The 18,384-nt window shown below is 43.0% G+C and overlaps 1 protein-coding gene across 2 annotated transcripts in view; it reads right to left on the bottom strand.

Annotated features, from left to right (window-relative positions):
• suclg2 (succinate-CoA ligase GDP-forming subunit beta) overlaps positions 1-17,221 on the bottom strand; it is a 130,872-nt gene extending 113,651 nt beyond the window's left edge. For both annotated transcript variants that reach the window (XM_065001906.1, XM_065001907.1), the window contains exon 1: positions 17,112-17,221. In XM_065001906.1, coding sequence (XP_064857978.1) covers positions 17,112-17,195 — 84 coding nt within the window. In that variant the 5' untranslated portion in view covers positions 17,196-17,221. The remainder of the gene's footprint in view (positions 1-17,111) is intronic.
• Positions 17,222-18,384: the final 1,163 nt, after the last annotated feature.

The following is an 18,384-nucleotide window of genomic DNA, read 5'->3' on the forward strand; positions in this document are numbered from 1 at the left end:
GACTTTGGCAGTAAAATGCTGCCAAGTCAAGGTTAAGTCACTGCCAAGTCAAAGTTAAGTCAATGCCAAGTCAAAGTTAAGTCACTGCCAAGTCAAAGTTAAGTCACTGCCAAGTCAAAGTTAAGTCACTGCCAAGTCAGTTAAGTTACTGCCAAGTCATGTGTAGGCTAAATCATGTAGGGTGGTGGTAGTAGGGGAGTGAGTCGTGCTTGTGTTGCAGGCCTGCCCCGGGAGAGAGAGAAGTGAGTGGAGGATTTACTTGCAGGAGGCTGCCCTCCCCAGAGACACTCGCTCTACAGTAATTATCTTCATCAGTGCTCGAGACAACCTACCAGGCGCTATTAAATACCAGCAGCCTGTGCAGACTCATATACAAACTGACACACAGTCCTATATACTGCTATATATCAGGCAAAGGCAAGTCATACTTAGGGCCAAAAACACATCCACAGACTCACATCCAACCTCTAACCACTGAAGCAGAGAGTATGAGAAAATGGGAGAGAGACAGAGAGAGAGAAACAAGAGGAAAAAAGGGTGCTAGGGGAGAAGGGCCATGCCCAAATTTTTTATTTTTTAAAAATTTTACCTTTATTTAACCAGGCAAGTCAGTTAAGAACACATTCTTATTTTCAACGACGGCCTGTTCAGGGGCAGAACGACAGATTTGTACCTTGTCAGCTCGGGGGTTTGAACTCGCAACCTTCCGGTTACTAGTCCAACGCTCTAACCACTAGGCTACGCTGCCGCCCGTATATAATAGCTATACTAGCATCCTAAGTAGTAGGCAGTTTGAGTATGCTAAGTATACTTTATATGCCCAGATGTCATACTAATTTTGATTTTGACAACAGCAAACCAATTAGATATGGGGAATGTGCTACCGAAAATAACAAATAGCGGGGAAACAATGCAATCACTCACGCGTGACACATTCTCAGTATGACATTTTTCTATGTTTAATGGTATGGGACATTTCGAAAAACAAGTACGGTTTAAAGGACGTGTTCAGCTCTTCATCTAGTAGAATACAATGCACACGTTTCCACAATGCATTGGAAGAAACTAGGCTACTTAATTGGGAAGATGCAAAAGCTTCTGCATTGGTGACCAATGTAGGCTAAGTAGTTTTGTTGTGCTTAAAGTAATGAATCGTAGGCTACATCTTTGAAAAGATAAGTATTTTTTATACTCAGTGGATTTCAGTTTTTTCACTGAAAAGTGTTTATTGGGAAAGGCGGGTACCTAGTTAATTGTACAACTGAATGCATTCAGCTGAAATGTGTCTTCCGCATTTCTCCCAACCCTTCTGAATCAGAGCGGTGCGGGGGGCTGCCATAATCGACATCCACGTCTTCGGCGCCCGGGGAACTGTAGGTTAACTGCCTTTCTCATTCTTCTCTTGGCCTTCGGCAGAGCTTTTAAACTAAATCACCATCTTTTGATTTCTTAATGTGTCGGCACCGGGGACTTGGATAATGCTGCGTTATTGATGTCATCTTAATCACGCATTTTGATTTGAACATATGGATTGTTTTAGTTTTGCAGGCTAGGCCGTTTTGCAGGCTATTATTTTATTTATTTGGTCAAGCCTTACCAGGCATTCTGATCTAGTTCCCAATGATCAGTACTTTAGTTTATTATGCTCCTGTCCAGAAGATTCTGAATTTGTGATGCACCCGACTGTCCACGTTTTTCTGTGTAATAGCTTTTTGATTTGAACATTTGATAAGTTTTAGTGTCTAATAGGCTATTTGATTGAATTTATAAACAGTACCAGTCAAAAGTTGGGACACACCTACTCATTCAAGGATTTTCTTACATAATTTTATATTAAAAGTAAAGACATCAAAACTATGAAATAACACATATGGAATCATGTGGTAACCAAAAAAGTGTTAAACAAATAAATAATATATTATATATATATTTTAGATTCTTCAAAGAAGCCAACCTTTGCCTTGATGACAGCTTTGCACAGTATTGGCATTCTCTCAACCAACTTCATGAGAAATTATTGAAGGAGTTCCCACATATGCTGAGCACTTGTTGGCTTCTTTTCTTTCACTCCGCGGTCCAACTCATCAAACTATCTCAATTGGGTTGAGGTTGGGTGATTGTGGAGGCCAGGTCATTTATGTAGCACTCCACCGCTTTCCTCCTTGGTCAAATAGCCCTTACACAGCCTGGAGGTGTTGGGACATTGTCCTGTTGAAAAACTAATTATAGTCCCACTAAGCACAAACCAGATGGGATGGAGTTTCACTGCAGAAAGCTGTGGTAGACATGCTGGTTAAGTGTACCTTGAATTCTAAATAAATTACTGATAGTGTCACCAGCAAGCACCCCCACACCATCACACCTCCTCCATGCTTTACGGTGGGAACTACACATGCAGAGATCATCCGTTCACCTACTCTGCGCCTCGCAAAGACATGGCGGTTGAAACCAAAAATCTCACATTTGGACTCATCAGACCAAAGGACAGATTTCCACCAGTCTACTGTCCATTGTTTGTGCTTCTTGACCCAAGCAAGTCTCTATTTAATATTGATGTCCTTCAGTAGTGGTTTCTTTGCAGAAATTTGACCATAAAGGCCTGATTCAAGCTGTCTCCTCTGAACAGTTGATGTTGAGATGTGTCTGTTACTTGAACTCTGCGAAGCATTTATTTGGGCTGCAATCTGAGGCTGGTAACTCTAATGAACTTATCCTCAGGTAACTCTGGGTCTTCAATTCCTGTGGCAGTCCTCATGAGAGCCAGTTTCATCATAGCACTTGATAGGGTTTGCGACTCAACTTCATGTTTTAAAGTAACGATGGATTGTCGTTTCTCTTTGCTTATTTGAGCATTTCTTGCCATAATATGAACTTGGTCTTTTACCAAATAGACTATCTTCTGTATACCAACCCTACCTTGTCACAACACAACTGATTGGCTCAAACGCATGAAGAAGGAAAGGAATTCCACAAATTAACTTTTAGGTTCATTGAACAACATTCCAAGTGACTACCTCCTGAAGCTGGTTGAGAGAATGCCAAGAGTGTGCAAAGCTGTCATCAAGGCAAAGGCTGGCTACTTTGAAGAATCTCAAATAAAAATGTGTTTAACACTTGTTTACTACATAATTCCATACGTGTTATGTCATCGTTTTGATGTCTTCACTATTATTCTACAATGTAGAAAATAGTAAAAATAAAGAAAAACCCTCAAATGAGTAGGTGTGTTCAAACTTTAACTGGTAGAGTATGTTAGTTAATTTTGGTTTCACTAATAAATATGATGAAATGGAACCAAGTCCTTTTCATATAGGATAGATGGGCTATGGTATAGGTTGTATGCGATAGTCTGCCTATAACCAGCCTGAGTAGGCCTATAAATCCATTCCTATTCTATTCAGAGTTTAAAGACATTTCTCAAATTGGAAATGAGCTATTATCAGGCTGGTTAATGTGATGCATGTCTGTTGAATTTGGAAAGATCCACCCACACTCAGCCAATCAGGAGCCACTACTGAGTTGCGGCTGTGGCACACTTTTCACTAAACGGTACGTACGATGAGTAAATAGTATGCAGTACGCTAGTATGGGTATTCAGACATGGCCATGGTCTCATTCATTGTGAAAGTAAAAAAAGGACATGTTCCTGAGCGGTAGAGCCATAAAACATGAAAGGCTATAACTGTCACTGGAAATTAGATCTTGAGAGAGTTCACCTCAGAGGGTATGCATCAGTGAACACATTTAGTGCTCTCTCCTCTCAGTCTTTACTCAATAGGCTATAGCCGGGCCGTGACTAGACACTTCACAGGTCTCCATTAACATAGCCTATAGGGCTTCTTGTGTTTTGTTAGTTTTATTTTATGCTGGAGGTATTAGATCAATTAGGTTTAGGCTAATCTCTTGTGGAAAAACTACGTAACAAAATAATTCCACCCTGCTGGTATCTTTATCTAACACTGTCCCTGTCTGACCATCAACATTGGTCTTCACACCAAAGTATGAGAAATTGTACAGCCAAAGATCTGGCCACCAAGTTCAAGCGATAGCAAAAAGTACTTTTATTGGTAAAGACCACAATATTCTGTGAGGGAGATTTTTTCTTTCAGCAGGCTTACAGCTAAAATCTTGACATTCAGCCAGTGATCACAAAATGTCAGAGTAAAGCACTTCAAGATACAGAGATGAGCCATTTTTACTTTAAGCTCATAGCCTACCCCAATATACAGGCTATAACTTATTTTTCAGTCTTTACTTTTTACAATCTTTTGACTACTAGAATATCAATAGTTGATCCTCGACCATCAAACAGCCAATCAAATGACCTGAATATAAAGCCTAAAAGGGAATTAATATAATATGGGCCTAGGCCCTATACTCGTCATTTTGCCACAACAACAAGAGGAAAAATGCAACAAGGCCTACTGTAAGTTACCAAAGTCATTCAAATAAATTGACATTCAAAAATGAATATAATTAACCAAAAACAAATGCATAAAGAACCCAAATGTGCTGAGTGAAGCATGTGTTGCAGCGGTCCATACGGCTCCTCTCTGCAAAGCACACAGAGTTTCTGTCTGTCCCCATACAAAGGCAGCGAGCAGAGGACAGTGCTGTGGCAGCAGCTGCATTCAATTGTGCAGTGTCGCAGATGCTCCACCAAGGAGTGGCGTAAAAGGACAGAGCCAGGGCAGCAAGCACACTGCTCCTACCTCAGAACTGGCATATGGCATTCAGCAGACTCAGAAGCACCCTCAGCTCTGACTTTCAAGTGGTACAAAATGACAGCGGTTTAGCAAACTCTGTTTTTTTGTGAGCTAGGAACAATGTCATGCAGAAGTATCATTACTTAGAAAGGAGGATGTTACTAACAGGAGACCTATTCTGAGTCAGCCTCATCACACTGTAGGGCTAGCTAGTCCAATTCAGCTAACACAGAAACACGCATAAGTAATTGGGTACACCTACCATAAGATATACAGTACTATACACTGAGTATAAACATTAACACCACCAGCTCTTCCGGCGCCGACTGAGATGGCCGCCTCGCTTCGCGTTCCTAGGAAACTATGCAGTTTTTTTGTTTTTTTACGTGTTATTTCTTACATTAGTACCCCAGGTCATCTTAGGTTTCATTACATACAGTCGAGAAGAACTACTGAATATAAGATCAGCGTCAACTCACCATCAGTACGACCAAGAATATGTTTTCCGCGACGCGGATCCTGTGTTCTGCCTTACAAACAGGACAACGGAATGGATCGCATGCAGCGACCCAAGGAAACGACTCCAAAAAAGAGGGAAACGAGGCGGTGTTCTGGTCAGACTCTGAAAAAGGGCACATCGTGCACCACTCCCCAGCATTCTTCTTGCCAATGTCCAGTCTCTTGACAACAAGGTAGACGAAATCCGAGCAAGGGTAGCATTCCAGAGGGACATCAGAGACTGCAACGTTCTCTGCTTCACGGAAACATGGCTTACTGGGAAGACGCTATCCGATGCGGTGCAGCCAACGGGTTTCTCCACGCATCGCGCCGACAGAAACAAACATCTTTCTGGTAAGAAGAGTGGCGGGGGCGTATGCCTCATGACTAACGAGACATGGTGTGATGAAGGAAACATACAGAAACTCAAATCCTTCTGTTCACCTGATTTAGAATTCCTCACAATCAAATGTAGACCGCATTATCTTCCAAGAGAATTCTCTTCGATTATAATCACAGCCGTATATATCCCCCAAGCAGACACATCGATGGCTCTGAACGAACTTTATTTAACTCTTTGCAAACTGAAACCATTTATCCGGAGGCTGCATTCATTGTAGCTGGGGATTTTAACAAAGCTAATCTGAAAACAAGACTCCTAAATTGTATCAGCATATCGATTGCGCAACCAGGGGTGGTAAAACCTTGGATCATTGTTACTCTAACTTCCGCGACGCATATAAGGCCCTGCCCCGCCCCGTTTCGGAAAAGCTGACCACGACTCCATTTTGCTGATCCCTGCCTACAGGCAGAAACTAAAACAAGAGGCTCCCACGCTGAGGTCTGTCCAACGCTGGTCAGACCAAGCTGACTCCACACTCCAAGACTGCTTCCATCACGTGGACTGGGACATGTTTCGTATTGCGTCAGATGGAAATATTGACGAATACGCTGATTCGGTGTGCGAGTTCATTAGAACGTGCGTCGAAGATGTCGTTCCCATAGCAACGATAAAAACATTCCCAAACCAGAAACCGTGGATTGATGGCAGCATTCACGTGAAACTGAAAGCGCGAACCACTGCTTTTAATCAGGGCAAGGTGTCTGGTAACATGTCCGAATATAAACAATGCAGCTATTCCCTCCGCAAGGCTATTAAACAAGCTAAGCGTCAGTACAGAGACAAAGTGGAATCTCAATTCAATGGCTCAGACACAAGAGGCATGTGGCAGGGTCTACAGTCAATCACGGACTACAAGAAGAAACCCAGCCCAGTCACGGACCAGGATGTCTTGCTCCCAGGCAGACTAAATAACTTTTTTGCCCGCTTTGAGGACAATACAGTGCCACTGACACGGCCTGCAACGAAAACATGCGGTCTCTCCTTCACTGCAACCGAGGTGAGTAAGACATTTAAACGTGTTAACCCTCGCAAGGCTGCAGGCCCAGACGGCATCCCCAGCCGCGCCCTCAGAGCATGCGCAGATCAGCTGGCCGGTGTGTTTACGGACATATTCAATCAATCCCTATACCAGTCTGCTGTTCCCACATGCTTCAAGAGGGCCACCATTGTTCCTGTTCCCAAGAAAGCTAAGGTAACTGAGCTAAACGACTACCGCCCCGTAGCACTCACTTCCGTCATCATGAAGTGCTTTGAGAGACTAGTCAAGGACCATATCACCTCCACCCTACCTGACACCCTAGACCCACTCCAATTTGCTTACCGCCCAAATAGGTCCAAAGACGATGCAATCTCAACCACACTGCACACTGCCTAACCCACCTGGACAAGAGGAATACCTATGTGAGAATGCTGTTCATCGACTACAGCTCGGCATTCAACACCATAGTACCCTCCAAGCTCGTCATCAAGCTCGAGACCCTGGGTCTCGACCCCGCCCTGTGCAACTGGGTACTGGACTTCCTGACGGGCCGGCCCCAGGTGGTGAGGGTAGGCAACAACATCTCCTCCCGCTGATCCTCAACACGGGGCCCCACAAGGGTGCGTTCTGAGCCCTCTCCTGTACTCCCTGTTCACCCACGACTGCGTGGCCACGCACGCCTCCAACTCAATCATCAAGTTTGCGGACGACACAACAGTGGTAGGCTTGATTACCAACAACGACGAGACGGCCTACAGGGAGGAGGTGAGGGCCCTCGGAGTGTGGTGTCAGGAAAATAACCTCACACTCAACGTCAACAAAACTAAGGAGATGATTGTGGACTTCAGGAAACAGCAGAGGGAACACCCCCTATCCACATCGATGGAACAGTAGTGGAGAGGGTAGCAAGTTTTAAGTTCCTCGGGCATACACATCACAGACAAACTGAATTGGTCCACTCACACTGACAGCGTCGTGAAGAAGGCGCAGCAGCGCCTCTTCAACCTCAGGAGGCTGAAGAAATTCGGCTTGTCACCAAAAGCACTCACAAACTTCTACAGATGCACAATCGAGAGCATCCTGGCGGGCTGTATCACCGCCTGGTACGGCAACTGCTCCGCCCTCAACCGTAAGGCTCTCCAGAGGGTAGTGAGGTCTGCACAACGCATCACCGGGGCAAACTACCTGCCCTCCAGGACACCTACACCACCCGATGTTACAGGAAGGCCATAAAGATCATCAAGGACATCAACCACCCGAACCACTGCCTGTTCACCCCGCTATCATCCAGAAGGCGAGGTCAGTACAGGTGCATCAAAGCTGGGACCGAGAGACTGAAAAACAGCTTCTATCTCAAGGCCATCAGACTGTTAAACAGCCACCACTAACATTGAGTGGCTGCTGCCAACACACTGTCATTGACACTGACCCAACTCCAGCCACTTTAATAATGGGAATTGATGGGAAATGATGTAAATATATCACTAGCCACTTTAAACAATGCTACCTTATATAATGTTACTTACCCTACATTATTCATCTCATATGCATACGTATATACTGTACTCTAGATCATCGACTGCATCCTTATGTCACTAGCCACTTTAACTATGCCACTTTGTTTACTTTGTCTACATACTCATCTCATATGTATATACTGTACTCGATACCATCTACTGTATGCTGCTCTGTACCATCACTCATTCATATATCCTTATGTACATATTCCTTATCCCCTTACACTGTGTATAAGACAGTAGTTTTGGAATTGTTAGTTAGATTACTTGTTGGTTATCACTGCATTGTCGGAACTAGAAGCACAAGCATTTCGCTACACTCGCATTAACATCTGCTAACCATGTGTATGTGACAAATAAAATGTGATTTGATTTGTCAGACTGACCAGGTGCAGGCTATGATCCCTTATTGGCGTCACTTAAATCCACTACAATCAGTGTAGATGAAGGGGAGGAGACTGGTAAAATAAAGATGGTCAAGCCTTGAGACAGGTATTGTGTACGAGTGTCATTCAGAGGATGAATGGGCACTACAAAATATTTAAGTGCCTTTAAATGGGGTATGGTAGTAAGTGCCAGGCACACCGGTTTGGGTCAAGAACTGCAACGCTGCTGGGTTTTTCACACTCAACAGTTTCCCGTGTGTATCAAGAATGGTCCACCACCCAAAGGACATCCAGCCAACTTCACACAACTAGGGGAAGCATTTGAGTCAACATGGGCCAGCATCCCTGTAGAACACTTTCGACACCTTGTAGAGTCCATGCTGAGTGCAACTCAATATGAGGAAGGTGTTCCTAATGTTTAGTATACTCCGTGTATATTTTAGGCCTACTACATAGAACAGGAGCACTCCCCTGATGGCTCACATCACTGTCTAATCCACAAAATGGCCTTAAGGGCTTGTCAAGTAGGCTACATCTCATGAAGTAGGCTAGGCCTAAGCTATTTCCCTATTTTAGGCCATGCTTTGATTGAGGGGAGGGAAATCCTACATGAACTGAAGGAATGCTCCCAGAAACACAACATAACAGGACATTTCTAGAACAGAACTCTGTTGATGGATGGGGTGAAGAGCCCGTGCAAACGGCAGAGAGGAAAATCAATACTTTATTAGGACACCTGGACAGAGACCAACATCCTCACTTATTCACTCTTCAGATGCCAAATCTAGAGGTATTATTTCATGGAGTGGTTATGTTTAACTTTTTGATGTATGAATAAAAAAAGCCTCTGGCATGCTCCATTAAGGGCCAACGGCTGCATTAAAGCAGAAAAGAAGAATGAACATGGCCCTTCAATGGCCCTGTCCTCAAACCCTCTCAGGGAAGGCTATCATCATTAGCATGTCTCAGAGGCTGGACATAGTGCCCCTCCATTAGGAGCACAGAGACCGAATAACTCAATATGTCGATAGGGGATTGATTCTGATAAGAGCCCTTGCATTTTTTAACAAACATATTCATGAGCAAATCTGTATGGATCCAGCATAGCTTTGGGAATAGGAAGAGAAGCTTATGGGAGTCTAGTCAAGGCTTTATTTAAATAAAACAAATACACTTTGAAATGATCTCAAGGTCTCCTAAATGACAATATTTTAGGGTGAAGGGAAGAGATGGCCTAGTTATCCAGTACAGTAGGCTATAGCCAAAACACAACACTTAATGAGAGGTGTGAGAAGGACATCTTGCAACTAAATGGTCTTTAGAGAACAGGATTTTGATTTAATGTTTCCATTCATGTCCACTGTTGTTCAACACCTGCTCTACATGCTACACAAAAAGTGCATAGTCATTCATGTTTTTAAATCTTTGTTTAACAAAAACACCTGAAAAAGTTGTACTATATCATGCTAGTCTCTCTCCTCTTCTGAACTGGATATAGAGCCAGCCAGACAGCTTACAGAGGATGTGTATACAGCTCTGAATGTCTTCTAATACAGTGGCGTCCCCAGACGTCTCCCAGGGTTCAAATCCTCATTACTAGTCATGGCCAGGCCCTAACCCTTTGAAATTACTCTGGCTAATTAGCACCAACGGATGGCCTCCGAGTTAATTAACTGGAATTCTCCTAAGGGGCATTATCAAAATGTTTAAGAAATTAACACATTGCCAGTTTGCCAATTGTACGTAATTGATTGGTTCCTATTCAGGTTTTGAACTCGGGCCCTTTGCCTCCGTTTAGCTAACCATCCGGGTAGAGTTAAAGGGGATTGGAATCCTGATCCATTTACAAGAGCAGAGCCCGAAACGTGGGTAGACACTGCACTGACTTGTTAGAAAAATCACTGCGTGTCCTGATTGTAGTTAAATGTTTTCCAGCTAATGAGGAGGCAGTTTGCTATTAGTTCTGACTCATAAAGATGAGCTGTATTGCAATTAGACAGCCACTGCATGCTAGTTAGCAGTGACGGCGACGACACATACCCTACACTTAAGGAAATGGAGAGCAGAAAGGCAGAATGATTTGAATTTGCAGCATAAACAGGCCAATGTGAATAATCTGTAAATCCCCACATAAAACCAACCATGTAGTAATATCATGCACGATGAAGCATTAGGAGCCTAATTCAGATCAGGATTTATTCAGAAAAAAAAGACCATCTTCAAATAAATGGACTAATTAGGTGTTGACAGACACACACAGAAACACACCCCTCCAAGAGGGTGATGATGGAATCCATTTGAAATTCTCAGGGAAGTGTTCCTGCTTTAAGCCAAAACTGATAGGACAGTGGTGATTCTCTCGCACTTCCTCATCCTTGCCTCCTACCCTCTTCTAGAGAGCTGTAGAGGAAGTCAAGGTCATGTCCCGGCCATTAGGGGAGTTAGAGGACATCTGGAGGAGGCTCCAATTAGGCGCAAACCATGACGTCAGCCTGTTTGGGATGGGAACAGTGCGGTGGTAGAGAGGAGGCAGGAGCAGTGCTGTGGTAGAGAGGAGGCAGGAGCAGTGCTGTGGTAGAGAAGGGAAGGAAAAGGAGGCAGGAGCAGTGCTGTGGTAGAGAGGAGAAGGAAAGGGAAGCAGGAGCAGTGCTGTGGTAGAGAAGGGAAGGAAAAGGAGGCAGGAGCAGTGCTGTGGTAGAGAGGAGAAGGAAAGGGAGGCAGGAGCAGTGCTGTGGTAGAGAGGGGAAGGAAGAGGAGGCAGGAGCAGTGCTGTGGTAGAGAGGAGAAGTAAGAGGAGGCAGGAGCAGTGCTGTGGTAGAGAGGGGAAGGAAGAGGAGGCAGGAGCAGTGCTGTGGTAGAGAAGGGAAGTTAGAGGAGGCAGGAGCAGTGCTGTGGTAGAGAAGGGAAGTTAGAGGAGGCAGGAGCAGTGCTGTGGTAGAGAGGGGATGGAAGAGGAGGCAGCAGCAGTGGTGTGGTAGAGAGGGGAAGGAAGAGGAGGCAGGAGCAGTGCTGTGGTAGAGAGGGGAAGGAAGAGGAGGCAGGAGCAGTGCTGTGTTAGAGGGGAAGGAAGAGGAGGCAGGAGCAGTGGAGCATGGCTACAGGATTTAGATCATTGAGATTTGCTACATCTGCAATGTGAGGGACAACAGGGCTTAATTAGCTGCAGACAGGCTTAGCTGGAGAACAAACCCAAATCTCTGGGTCTCCACAGATAGGACAGTTAGCCATTATCATAGCTAATAAGAGACGTCATAGGGACACATAATTGCATGTGTCAGTTCTATAGGGAAGATAAGAGTGAGGAAGAAGGTGTAGATCCTCCATCTCTCACTCTCACACTGGAATGATTTGTGCAGGACCTGGGTTACATAGGTTAGGTCAAGGTCAATGCCCTACAGTAGTCTATAACTTTAAAATGTATTTACAATATTGCTCTTCATCCTTCCATTTTAACTGCTGCCATTTCCCAGCATCTCCCAAATAACTGAATTGACTGGGTTGATGTGTGCGTGCATTCATTCATTACCGTACATTCTTGCTTTGCAGGCTGCCAAATTCAGAATGATCGCAGCCCTTCTAAATTATTGAAAAAGCCTAAACACCTCTTATGAGCTACAGAAATGGCTATTAACCTTGGCGAAATGATATTCAAATCCAGTTATAGCTAACTGTACTGTATCCCTCGCTGGGAGGAAATGTAAATGTGTTCTTGCTGTAGACAGATGGGGAAGCCGCCTGGCGTTTGAAGTTCCAGCAACCAGTCGTCGCAGTCCCCACCCCCCCACTAAAATATTCAGGACGGTCTCTCATTGAGCTCCTTTCTCCCTGCCGTTTCCTACTCAAACTGACGCTGGGTTGCAGCACTACGGGGCCAGAGAGCTGTGACACCTTAAAGAACGTGGCAAATGTTTACAAATTCAGCACGGTGAGGCGACAGTGAAAAACAGCTGGAGGATTATCTCACTGTGCAGACAAGAATTCAGGAGATTTGATTCATGACAAAAAAACAACCTACCCCTCTCTCTCCCTCATACACCATCCATCTGAAATATTGCGATTTCTTGCGCATTGTTATTGACAAATCATCTTAAATGTAATTCCCTATGGAGCGGACAACTGTCATAGCCGATGAGACTCCATTGTGACACTACCTGCCAGTCAGTCAGTCATCCTGCACGGGCTCTGATACTGTGCCACAGACAACAGCATCCTGGATTGTTACTCTTATCCCTTCGGCAGTGGGCTCATAAAAGAGAGCGAGAGAGGGTGTCAAAACCAGGTGCTGCAGCCAGAAAACTTAGATTAGAAGTTCTGCATAAGTTTACCACATGGGGAGAGAAGTGGTGCTGAAGTCAATGTGTTCCGTCACAGACTAAAAAAATCAATTGTTTGGAACGCTGGCAGATGTCCAGGCGCCTGCAGATTGCACGTAGATGAAGTCTGAACTAGAGGTCGACCGATTATGATTTTTCAACGCCGATACCGATGATTGGAGGACCAAAAAAAGTTGATACCGATTAAATCGGCCAATTATTTTTATTTATTTGTAATAATGAAAATTACAACAATGCTGAATGACACTTATTTTAACTTAATATAATAAATACATCAATATAAATCCATTTAGCCTCAAATAAATAATGAAACATGTTCAATTTGGTTAAAATAAAGCAAAAACAAAGTGTTGGAGAAGAAAGTAAAAGTGCAATATGTGCCATGTAAAAAAGCTAACATTTAAGTTCCTTGCTCAGAAGATGAGAACATATGAAAGCTGGTGGTTCCTTTTAACATGAGTCTTCAATATTCCCAGGTAAGAGGTTTTAGGTTGTAGTTAATATAGTATTTATAGGACTATTTCTCTCTATATCATATACCTTTGACTATTGGATGTTCTTATAAGCACTTTAGTATTGCCAGTGTAACAGTATAGCTTCCGTCCCTCTCCTCACCCCTACCTGGCCTCGAACCGGGAACACATCGACAACAGCCACCCTCGAAGCATCGTTACACATCGCTCCACAAAATCCGCGGCCCTTCCAAGGGGAGCAACTACTCCAAGTCTCAGACCGAGTGACGTTTGAAACGCTATTAGCGCGCACCCCGCTAGCCATTTCACATCGGTTACACCAGCCTAATCTCGGGAGTTGATAGGCTTGAAGTCATAAACAGCTCAATGCTTGAAGCACAGGGAAGAGCTGCTGGCAAAACACACGAACGTGGTATTTGAATGATTGCTGACGAGCCTGCTGCTGCCTACCACCGCTCAGTCAGACTGCTCTATCAAATATCAAATCATAAACTTAATTATAACATAATAACACACAGAAATATGAGCCTTTGGTCATTAATATGGTCGAATCCGGAAACTATAATTTCGAAAAGAAAACGTTTATTATTTCAGTGAAATACGGAACTGTTCGGTATTTTATTTAAAGGGTGGCATCCCTCAGTCTAAATATTGCTGTTACATTGTACAACCTTCAATGTTATGTCATAATTATGTAAAATTCTGGCAAATTAGTTCGCAACGAGCCAGGCGGCCCAAACTGTTGCATATACCCCGAAGAGAAGTGACACAATTTCACCTGGTTAATATTGCCTGCTAACCTGGATTTCTTTTAGCTAAATATGCAGGTTTAAAAATATATACTTCTGTGTATTGATTTTTAAAAAGGCATTGGTTTTTATGGTTAGGTACAGTCGTGCAACGATTGTGCTTTTTTCGCAAATGCGCTTTTGGTAAATCAACCCCCTGCGTTGCATCGATCATATGCAACGCAGGACACGCTAGATAAACTAGTAATATTATCAACCATGTGTAGTTAACTAGTGATTAAGATTGATTGATTGTTTTTTATAAGATTAAGGCTCTTCGTGGAGTGCAATGAGAGGCAGGTGGTTGGTGCGTTGGACTAGTTAACCATAAGGATTGCAAGATTGAATCCCCGAGCTGACAAGGTAAAAATCTGTCGTTCTGCCCCTGAACAAGGCAGTTAACCCACCGTTCCTAGGCCGTCATTGAAAATAAGAATGTGTTCTTAACTGACTTGCCTAGTTAAATAAAGGTGTAAAAAAAAAATAATAATAAATAAATACATTTGGCCAAATCGGTGTCCAAAAATACCTATTTCCGATTGTTATGAAAACTTGAAATCTGCCCTAATTAATCAGCCATTCCGATTAATCGGTCGACCTCTAGTCTGAACACAAGGAGAGGCTGGGGGCGATTTAACCCCTGAAGCAGAGGGACATTTTTAACATCTCCAGATTGTATTCTAGCCCAGATGGGTGAAAATGGCTGAGCTCTGCTTCATCAAGAGTTAGGCATGGTGGTGTTGTCAATAACACCAGGGTAACAGAAAATACCACAATAGATCTGCCAAGAGATCATCTATCTAATGATATGCAATCGAAAAGGTTAAACAAACCATACAACTATGCACAAAGACGCCTTAACAATTTCCATAGAAAATTGTACAAAAACACATTTACTTTACATTACAGATGCAAAGTTTGGAAACAGAGTGACAGTGCCAACGATCATACTGTTACAAACTTTGCATGTGCACCGTTTTTCAAGTATGCCTAAATGTGTTTGTAAAATGTTGTGGAAATTGGTAAATGTAGTCCTTGTGCATAGAGTTGTATGGTTTGTTTAACTTTGCAATCATTGGTTTTAGTTTGACATACATTTTCAAGTGTCTCAGCATCACTCTGTTACTAGAGAATTGCCCTTCTCCAATACCTAATGTATCACACATACACCATGGAAACTAAGGTTGCTTGCATCATCATCAAAATGTTTGACTTTTAAGAAAATATAAAGATGTGCAATGTAAGACAACTTGGCAGTGTGTGCCTTCTCATTATCACAAGCCTTCTTCTTGATAGATGAAGCTAGTCCCTAGCTACTAAAGCTAGGCTATGTCTCATTATGCAGTACCAACGAGATGAAAATATATGCTTACTTAGCACTATACACAGAATACCAAACTAGATTTTCAAGCAGCAAGTACCCATGTTGGTGGTCTGTCTACTGCGCTTGCTAGGAGAGTACTGTTAGTTTTAGCCTAGTCGTGGGATGGTAAGTGATTCAGTAACTGTGTTTGGGGCTTCAGACAGATGCTAGCCTATACTGTGGGTAAAAGTAGGTATTAGGTCAACTGTGCCCCCCATATATCTCACCTGTAGATAAAGGGCAATAACGCTAATGACAATGATCATAACAGCAATGATGCTTTAGCAATAAACTCTGATGATAGCTAATTGACTCCATCATTTAGTAATGTTAATTAGGCTGGGCTACTTGAAAAACACATACACAGCTATTTCAGGTCAATTAATATTAGAAGAGAGAAGAATTAGACTGCAGAACTAGGCCTATATTGAGCTACATCAATATAGCCTTCTGTATCTATCAATAGGAGATAGCAGTGACCAGGGGGAATAGTCCTATGACGCACTCAACCACCTTCAAACTGTGGCCACAAATAGCCCATCCTCCTTTCAAAAACATATTCCTCACAACTTCATAACACTGCTGGAATAATTGTGTGAATCTATATTAGTGAGGTCTGGATATAGTAAACGAAGACATCAAGCCTCATCCACTCCCAAGTTATGCTCTATCCCCAAGTGTCACTGACAAACTGCGATAACTCTGAAAACATATGTGATGATGCACAAAGTGCAAAAGCACAAGAGAAGTCAACATAGGAGACTCCAAAAGTCCAACTAGCCTAGGCTAAAAGAAGCACCGACAATCTATCAATCTATGCTAGTTTGAGTACATATGATGCAACTTGTTTCAATCTGGTTGCCCTTAGTGTGCTGATTGACATGCTGTTCTGCAATCTCATGGCCTAACACGTTACTATTTTGTATTCTTAGAAAACGTATCCACCAAATGTAAAAATATTCTGATTCATCTAACAAAGTGTATTATAAACTAGTGACCTGACTGAAGTTGCAACTGGGAAAGAAAAATCTATTTCGCAACAATCAGTCAAACAGGGACACTATCTACATACATTCTGTTTAAAGTACAAATAGGAAACAACCTTTGCACCATTACCCCATCTTGAAAGCTGACATTACTATTAAACGCTATAGAAGCATTTAAGTCAATTGGGGTCAAAGGTAGAATAGTGAGTTACCCAGGGAAAAACAAAAAGGTCAATCAATATCACATAACAGTTTAATTCATTTGAGGCACCTCGAGTTAATTATTTTTAGTTGGTCAACCTTGCAAATAAAATGCTGTCTGCCACACAAATAACCTCATTATTCAGCAGTTCTATACTATTGTCAATTAAACTTGATACTCAAATCACTATGTGCAGTACAACAATGGCTAGAATGCATGCATGATGCTCGTGACTAAAGTCTACTGACAGGCTCTAGTGTTCTAACAACAGTTGTCTTCCATGGAAATATGTTTCGTTTTAAGATATTTCATTTCAATTGCATCGATGGTTAGGTAATAATGGACTGTTACAACAGCGAGCTGTTTCTCAATTTTGATCCGTGAGTTCTGGCTACAGCAGCGAGTTTGGTGAGTTCTCAGTGACAGTAAAAGCGTAATGAAAAGCCGATTGTCAACATTTTAAATGATGTCAGTACCTTGAATTTGTCAAGAAATAAGTACTTAGCACTTGCTCCGTGTAAACCTCTTGCTACAGCCTGTGATGCCATGGATGCCGCCATGTTGACCGGGAAAGAGAAAGACCGCGTGCGCGCAATCTGACCGCTGATAGGAAGGCTGGCGGAAGTGGGCGTTACAATAAAAACCACATTTTCGCCACGACAATCTGCCTGACTTCCCAATGTATTATGCCTCTTATTTCGTTAAACAGAAATGTAACATTTCAACGATAAAATACATGAAAAAAATGCATATTAGGCAATTGACAATATGAATATTTAGATATGCAAAATCAAATGTTATTGGTCACATACAATGGTTAGCAGATGTTATTGCGAGTGTAGCTCGCAATGCTTGTGCTTCTAGTTGCAGCAATATCAACAAGTAATCTAACAATTCCACAACAACTACCTAATGCACACAAATGTAAGTAAAGGGATAGAATAACAATATGTACACAAAAATATATGGATGAGCAATGACCGAGCAGCATAGGCAAGATGCAATAGATGGTATAAAATGCAGTATATGCATATGGGATGAGTAATGCAAGTTATGTCAGCATCATTATTAAAGTGGCATTAATAAAGTCACTAGTGATCCATTTGTTAGAGTGGCCAATGATTTCAAGGTCTGTATGTAGGCAGTAGCCTCTCTGTGTTAGTGATGGCTATTTAACAGTCTGATGGCCTTGAGATTGAAAAATAGCTTCAGTCTCTCGGCCCCAGCTTTGATGCACCTGTACTGACCTCGCCTTCTGGATGGTTGCAGGGTGAACAGGCAGTGGCTCGGGTGGTTCTTGTCCTTGATGTTCTTTTTGGCCTTCCTGTGACATCAGGTGCTGTCGGTGTAATGGAGGGCAGGTAGTTTGCCCCCGGTGATGCGTTGTGCAGACCACATCTTCCTCTGGGGAGCCTTGCGGTTGTGAGCGGTGCAGTTGCCGTACCAGGTGGTGATACAGCACGATAGGATGCTCTCGATTGTGCATATGTAAAAGATTTAGGTGACAAGCCAAATTTATTCAGCCTCCTGAGGTTGACGAGGCGCTGTTGAGCCTTCTTCACCACACTATCTGTTTGAGTGGCACATTTCAGTTTGTCCGTGATGTGTACGCTGAGGAACTTAAAGCTTTCCACCTTCTCCACTGCTATCCCGTCGATGTGGATAGGGGGGTGCTCCCTCTGCGGTTTCCTGAAGTCCACGATCATCTCCTTTGTTTTGTTGATGTTGAGTGAGAGGTTGTTTTCCTGA

The sequence above is a fragment of the Oncorhynchus nerka genome, linkage group LG15 (assembly GCF_034236695.1).
Source record: "Oncorhynchus nerka isolate Pitt River linkage group LG15, Oner_Uvic_2.0, whole genome shotgun sequence".
Classification (NCBI taxonomy): Eukaryota; Metazoa; Chordata; class Actinopteri; order Salmoniformes; family Salmonidae; genus Oncorhynchus; species Oncorhynchus nerka.